This window comes from Pseudocercospora fijiensis, assembly GCF_000340215.1.
Source record: "Pseudocercospora fijiensis CIRAD86 unplaced genomic scaffold MYCFIscaffold_10, whole genome shotgun sequence".
Lineage (NCBI taxonomy): Eukaryota > Fungi > Ascomycota > Dothideomycetes > Mycosphaerellales > Mycosphaerellaceae > Pseudocercospora > Pseudocercospora fijiensis.
Genome location: NW_006921541.1, coordinates 3762856 through 3770195, shown reverse-complemented (window position 1 = coordinate 3770195; position 7340 = coordinate 3762856). Strand labels below are relative to the sequence as shown.

Genomic DNA, 7340 nt, shown 5'->3' with positions numbered 1-7340 from the left:
CTTATCTCGAGCAAGCGGTACTAAATAGGTCTTCGACCCGGAGCCGAGTCCTTAGAAGCTAGCTATAGCTATAGACTAGGCCCTAAGCTATAACAGTCCTAAGGGTTTGTAGCTTTTCGGGGTTAAAGCGATGCCCTCGTTAAGAGGTTCCTCTGCTTGTCGTAATAGCCCCTTAAGATACTTCGGTATCGTCCGTATCGTAGGCTCTTATCGTACCCTTGCTTTAGTTATAGCTATTCGTACCTAGAGACTACCTTTAACATACCCGAACCTATTAGATATAAAGAGATAGCCCCACCTTCGGCTCTAATAAAGGACGGAAACTAAAACTACTACTACTACTAGTAGTAATAGTATAGGCTACCGAGGGTAATATAACCTATAGCAATATAGGTAGCTATATTTAGTATAATAGGATAACAAGACGGTTGCTTAGGCTAATAACTAGAGCCCTATAACATAGGCATTATAGAAGTGTAACGTAAATAATGTGCTATACGAGGTTAGTACTCTATCTATAATATAGAAGGAGGCCTCTTATATAGGCTTAAAACTTAGCCTAGGTATATAAGGCCGGTTACTAGCTAATAACGGATAGCCTATCCGACACTCTCGCAACTAGCTATTAACTTATTATTAGCCTTCGCTATATCCGCGGAGTCTAAGCATACCTTTAGTAGTAGTAGACGTATAGTTTTATAGAACCGAGCCTTTCTTAATAGTAATAGCATCCGTATAAGCGAGTGTTCTAAGTAATAGCAATGTACTAGCGTAGCGGATATACTAGTAGACATGCTATAACTAAGTATAGAAGCGGAAGACAACGACGAGTTATATAAATAGCTATAAAATACCCTTCTTCTTAACTCTAAGCGTTACTACTACCCTTACTATCGCTAAGATTGTATTTAAATATAAATTGAATATGAATATTTACTAACATTCATTAGTGAATCTGAATACGAGTAGTAAATCTTAAATATTTAGTATTTAATAGCTATAGGTATATATCTAAGAACTAATTGCAGCCTAGGCGTATCGTAATAGGTATTAACTCGTGTTTGCATTTATTGCAGCTGTAGCTACTATAGTAAGACAGCGGCGATAGCGAAGATTGCTAGCGATTAATCGAGACTTCTTACTTGAGAGTGGTGAGGAGGAGGCCGCAGGAGAATAATGTAGAGGAGCAGCATCCGCTCTCACGGCTAATGCCGCCGTCGCCAAGGCTGTTTCCGCTCTTGTTGTGAATCGTGCTAGGGATGCAACTAATCATCGGATTGACAACTATGTAACTGTACAAAGAAGGATCAGGAGCCTGCTACAGAAACTGCAGTTAATATACCCATTGTGTGTCCTTCCTCTTGGCACAGGTCAGCTGATGGTATCAGCTGACCAGCATATCACCTGACTGAACCACAACAGCTCTAGCGTGATGAAGCTTGCGACGAAGTTCTGCTCACTGCCAGTGTATCTTGCAGTTGACCCAGGATCCAAGCGTCAGATTGAAGGCAGCAGCCGAACCACCAGAGCGCCTCAGGTACGTCTTTGTCTCTTCGACATATGCCCCATCATCAGAGAAATGAGATATGCTCAAAGCCACCAGCATGGCGCTGGTCGCAACAGCTGCACGTGCCGATATGCTTTCGCTCAACCCGCGTTACATGGCTGACTTCGCCCATACGATGATAGCTGATACGACTCAGATAGGGCCATTGCGCACGCTGGTCTCGCACCATGCCGGCCATGCTCGATGACCCTTCGGCGCCTGCCATATATCGCACCTCCGGTCAGCCTCCATACCCCGAGCCATATGGAGCTCTTCCGCAAGAGATCCAACCGAAGCAAGTGACGCTGCGCGATCGCGTGACAATCGCAACTCTTGTCCCATTCTCCTCGCCTCACCAAGTCCCACCACATCTCTCAGCCTACCTCTGTGAGCTTCTCAATCGCGAGATTGAGAAGGGCGATACGTATGCCGAAAGTGAGCCCATGGCCCTGTCCGCCTTCTGCAACTACTGGTTCGCGAACTTTGGGGTGATCATGATCATGGGAGACATACAGTCGGTTGAAGAGGTCACACAGATGGAGGAGCGCGGTGTGGACTGGGCTAAAGAATGTCTTGGTAGCTTCTACGTCAAGCCGAACTACCCGGGAAGGAGCAGTCATGTCTGCAATGGCAGCTTCTTGGTCACCGATGCTTCGCGTAATCGCGGCGTGGGTCGGCTCATGGGCGAGGGCTATCTTGAGTGGGCTCCCAAACTCGGCTACACCTATTCGGTCTTCAATCTTGTGTACGAGACGAACGTCGCTTCTCTGCGCATCTGGGACGCTCTGGGCTTCAAGCGAATTGGCCGGGTGAAAGGCTGCGGTAATCTCAAGAGCTATCCTGACCAATTCATTGATGCCATCATCTTCGGTCGAGAGCTTGGTGGAGAGGGTGATGAGTACGTCAGCGAGGAGCGCTTCGACAAGATTCGCTACTACCTCAAGACTGGATCATATCCCAATGGCGCCGATCGCGCTGAGAAGTCTCGTCTTCGTTCCGCTGCTACGCACTATAGGTTGGTGCCTAACACTGAGGGCGAAGGAGAGGAAGAGAAGCTCATGCTCAAAGGTAAAGAGGTTGTTTCTGACCCACACAAGCAGTACGAGATCGCTCGCTTGATCCACGCGCAAGCCCACGGAGGCATTAACAAGACCACAGCCAGTATCGCTGAGCGCTATCATTGGGTGCGGATCAAAGAGACTGTCAGCACCGCAATCCGCAATTGCTCCGAATGTACGTCGGCCGCTGCAAAGCCACCGCCGACGCCCAATCACACTAGACGTGGAGGCTCAGGTGCCAATGCTAATAGTTCTGGCGCAAACAATCGCACACCACGACAGACAGTCACCGCATCGGCGGACTCACAAGCTCCTGATGCCGTGGCCGGTGCTTCGCCTCTGGCGAAGACTGAGTCTTTCTCGCAACAATCAGCTACTCAACGTCAACAGCAAGCTACGCAGACGCAACAGCAGCATCTTCCACAAGCGCAACAGCAGCTGCAAGACTCCATTCCGGCTGCACAAATGAGCGGCATGCACTATCATGGTGGTGTCGACGCCGACTACAGCCAGACGCCCATCGATCCTCAAATCATGCAAGGCATTCAACAAGACCTGCAGCATTGGGATCCAGACAACACAATGCAGCTTGATGGTGCTGATGATGGCAAGCACGGGCACATGGGTATCGATGTTGATGCACGCCTGCGAGAGGAGCTCGAAGCCCAGATCGCTCACGATACGGAGCGGGAGTTTGCGCGGGAGTCGATGCAGCAACAGCGAGGCCGATAGGAAACGTTCGCGGATCGCAGCATCGAGAATTTCCCGGAGGCGTGGATGGAGGATGATGTCGAAGGCCTTGACGGCGGCAACTCCGATGGTCTCACGCGGGCTTGGGCTCGCGAAATCTCAACCGTCATGCCTGGCGAGGCAGGCAAGAGATCAAACTCTGGCATTAACATCAAAGACTGAATGCTTTGGGCCGCGAAGTTGCTGCTTTAGCAACGAAGAGTGCTTGGTGGACTTCAAGCTCTGGGCGACGAACGCGCTGCATGAAGTAGCGTCACTTTTGTAGATGTTAGAGAGAGCACGAGAGCTATGATACTCATGATCGAATCAATTTGCAAATTTAGCCTTCTAGAAATCACTCCGTCATTTCGAGGGTGCCGAGAGCTTTGTACTGCAGTTAGGTATTCCTATACATGTTGATCGTCCGTGAAGCGTTACGCAGAGAGAGGTCTTCAATATAAGTGAGGGGGTGAACGAGACAAGCATTCGTGAAACTCACACCCGACAATCGCTTCACTAGTGTCGAGGAGTTCTAGGACTCGACCGCGAACTCACGTACTTCTATACGGATAACTTGCTTGAGAGAGGCGTATAAGGTTGCTACCTCACTCCGATGTTATATAGCGTAGCTTGGCTTACATTTAGGACGATAAAATTGAATAGCTATAACCGATTAAAGATTCCGCTAAATTGTTATACTCCTTATATGTTTTTAGCTTTAGCTATAAGTAGACTCTTCCTCTAGTTTTTCTTCTTTACTCTAATATTTCTCTAGTTTCGCTAATTATCTTCCTACTTTAGTACTAACTTATATATAGTAAAACTTACCGCTACGTTAAAAATTATACTAGCTACGGATATTCTTCTATCTATATTAATAGCTTCGCTTACTAAATATCGCTTCTCCTTTCTAAGTCGCTTAGTTATTTACTTAATATAGTTAAAAGCCTAAGGAAGCTATCTAAGAAGCTAATATATCGATAATCGCTTTATTTTAAAGATTAGGTTCGATAGTATAAGGTAGAAGCTAAGGAGGCTTAGCGCTAAGTACGTAGCCGACCTTTATAGCCTATAAGTACGCCCGAGATCTACGCTTAGTAAGCGCGGATACCTCCGATCTTTTAGGAGTATCTCGCCTTATATAAGACCGTTAGGCATTCTAACGAGCTTCTGCTTATCGCCTTCGCTAGTCTAAGTTTAAAAGGTAATTACCCTAATTTCTATAAACTCCTAGGCTACGTATTATAGATAGGTAGAGTCGTAAGAACATCGCGAGGAATTTCCCGGCTACCTGCTTCTTTTCCTTCTTCGATTTTACGTTATTTATACTGACTTTATTCCGAATTCTGACCGGCAACCCGCTCTTTTGAACAGCGTGTTCATGACTGGTTCAGAGAATATACAGGCTTCCGCAGGAACTGGCAGTATGCATATGTTCCCGGAAAGCTGATATCCGATGATTTTGTGGACCAGATACCCTTTCTGCTCGCCTTGAAGAAGTCGGAGCACATGATTCAGCATGTAGTGACCTTGCCATCGGCAGGTTGGCCGACATTGACCTTGGTTGGATTACCTGGGACGCTGGGTAGGTGCTAGTAAATACCATGAACAGAGATGATAATTACGCACGCAAGGGTGGTTTTGCACATGTTTGTCGCTGATCGCAGCGGATTGTGCCTGTCTGATGTTGCCAATTGATAAGTGAAGAGTGATTCATAGCATAGACTTGTTGGAAAAAAGAGGGTAACGCTTGGTCTTCGGGCCTCATTTATTGGTTTGGACATGTCTTGACTTGCTGCGGACAGTGTCCTTTGCTCAGACACAGTAATCCTTTCACAGTCACGAGTTGTGTACATTTTGATGTGCCTCACACCTTGAATTCAATGCCCGCACGGTGCCGATCACGAAGTGTAGTTTCGCAACCTTTCCAAATCCATGGCCACTCTTGTTGTCTCCGCGTGTTGGCTCAAGAGTATCTTCCCGTCCTGAATGTCGTGCTGCGATAAGAATGCGTCCACTTGCTCTTGCGGGATCAAATTTGTGAGGTCGTACTCATAAAGTTGATGCTGTGCATGCCCATTGGGATAGCTCTGCACTTCTGTCGTGTCATCTTGGCTCATTGCTTCAAGGAGATCTACGGGAGGAGTATCGCGCGCCTTGACAAGCAATATGCAGTCAACATTTTTATGTTTGGCCGTCGTGTCTTGCCTCAAGCCTAACTCCAAGCAGAGCTCCAGTTGAGCTAAGGTTACGTCCCTCAGGCTCCGCAGGTATAGATCAGGCATATCCTTGTCCCAATTTTGGCCTCTTTCGCCCTCTTTCACGAGGATCTTCCAATTTGTTTTCTTGCTCAAATGTTCGACGACCTCTCTGGTGCCAAGGACAGGTCCTGTGGTTATCTCTCGCGGTTCACCCAACGGAGCCGGAAGGAAAGATGATCTGGCAGGATTCTTGTCGTTCTCCCGACGTCTGATCTGTTCGGGGGTGTCGTCGCTTTCCATCGCATCGCTCTTTACTGCCGTGATCGTGAACCTTGCTAGAAAGTGCTGCGGCAGGCACGCCTGTGTCAAGCGACACTGTCTAACAGACGTCGCTAAAGCACGAGCGTAAGGACTGAATGCAAGCTTGCGTTGGAAAGGTGTCAGCTCCTCTTCGGTTGGCGGGCGTGCTTTGCGCTGCTTGGACTTGTGTCTTGCTTGCAGGTAGATAGGGTCCATGATTTCTGGTAATGGCAATGGCTTGTTGCCATGCTTGCGAAGGCGATACGTCCTCCTGCCATCATCGCCTATGACTGTTGGCTGGTCCGACGAGATGCGCACTTGGTCGATGTCGTCCCGAGCAATTCGTGCGCCGACATGAAGTCTGGAATGATGATAATTCGACGGAGCATGCGGCCTCGCACGTCGGGTCACATGTTGCATTGGTGTTGCGTTGACGTCGATGTCGACGTCGTTGTCACGCATCGCAGAGCAGCCAGAGCTTCAACGAGAATAGAATAAGCTTCCGGCCTGTGCACTCGGCGACACAAACTCAATCTGGAGCCAAGACCAAACAAGACCTCTTGAGACATAGCGATAGCAGTGTGCCAGATCAAACCCCAAATTCAACTCCACTAAGGCCAGTTGTTATTAGAGGTGTAGACACTTCTTTGACAGCTCATCTGCAGCGACAATAACAACAGGTTGTAGTCTAACAACCTGTACTAGATATAACCGGCTCTTAGTCTTCTTAATCTACCGATAATAGTGCTTCTTAATCTACCGACAATAGTGCTTCTCAATCCACTAACAGTAGTGCTAGTGCTAAAGACCTATAGCACAACTTTGACCTACTAGAAGGGGTAGAAGATAAATATAACCGAGTCTATAAAGATACCCGCATTTCCGATAACTTTACCTTATTAATTATTAAGCACTTCGAGGCCAATTCTAGCTATTATATAGAAGGCCGTATAAGAGAGATGATTAAGCGCTATTAGAAGTAGTGTAACGATAACAGGCCTGCTAGATAGCGTGCTATTAAAGGTATAGACACGCTTATCCGTAAGTAGATTATAAAGCGAGTTGTTAAGTATAGAATACTACTTACGGCTTCCGGTATAGTTGCTAAGGACTCTGAGTTTAAACAGATACTAGATCGCTTCAAGGACACTATATTGTAGAATAATAAGAAGGTCCGTAATAAGCTATTAACTACTAAGGAGTTGCGCAGTTACGAGACCCCGGCTTAGCAGGTCTAAGACAATATGCTCCGTGTTATATCGTAGCGGGTTTAAGAGCTAATAACAACAGTAGCTCCTACTAGTCCCTCTATACCGAGTCTAGGTCTAGTAGTTCTAGTGCTATTAACTCTATCTCTTTTTAATACTCTAGTAACACTATATACGATACGCCGCCGGTTAGATATCGATAGTAAGAAGCAGCTAAACAAAGAGCGGTTACTAGGTCGAGTGTTAGAGCCGTTTCGAGAAGCAATCACTATATTAGCTAAGCGGCTAAGGACTAATT

At 47.0% G+C, this 7340-nt stretch overlaps 3 protein-coding genes across 3 annotated transcripts; 1 reads left to right on the top strand and 2 right to left on the bottom strand.

The window, feature by feature from the left end:
* Positions 1–1138: 1138 nt before the first annotated feature.
* Positions 1139–1713, bottom strand: MYCFIDRAFT_179654 (uncharacterized protein; the record flags this gene model as incomplete). The annotated part of the gene is made up of 6 exons (XM_007933699.1): positions 1139–1265; positions 1299–1318; positions 1343–1375; positions 1405–1455; positions 1484–1623; positions 1653–1713. 6 exons carry the CDS (start codon positions 1711–1713, stop codon positions 1139–1141), a joined length of 432 nt encoding a protein of 143 aa, XP_007931890.1.
* Positions 1714–1734: 21 nt separating this feature from the next.
* Positions 1735–2808, top strand: MYCFIDRAFT_46784 (uncharacterized protein; the record flags this gene model as incomplete). Its single annotated transcript, XM_007933107.1, has 1 exon — positions 1735–2808. A coding segment is annotated over one exon (1074 nt), but the record flags the coding sequence as incomplete, so codon positions are not given.
* Positions 2809–3569: 761 nt separating this feature from the next.
* On the bottom strand, positions 3570–6493 carry MYCFIDRAFT_179652 (uncharacterized protein; the record flags this gene model as incomplete). Its single annotated transcript, XM_007933698.1, has 12 exons — positions 3570–3610; positions 3636–3648; positions 3693–3717; positions 3747–3827; positions 4667–4811; positions 4843–4925; positions 4963–5128; positions 5171–5199; positions 5239–6312; positions 6350–6362; positions 6392–6445; positions 6478–6493. The coding sequence occupies 12 exons, from the start codon at positions 6491–6493 to the stop codon at positions 3570–3572; spliced, it is 1740 nt and encodes a 579-aa protein (XP_007931889.1).
* Between the last annotated feature and the right edge of the window lie 847 nt (positions 6494–7340).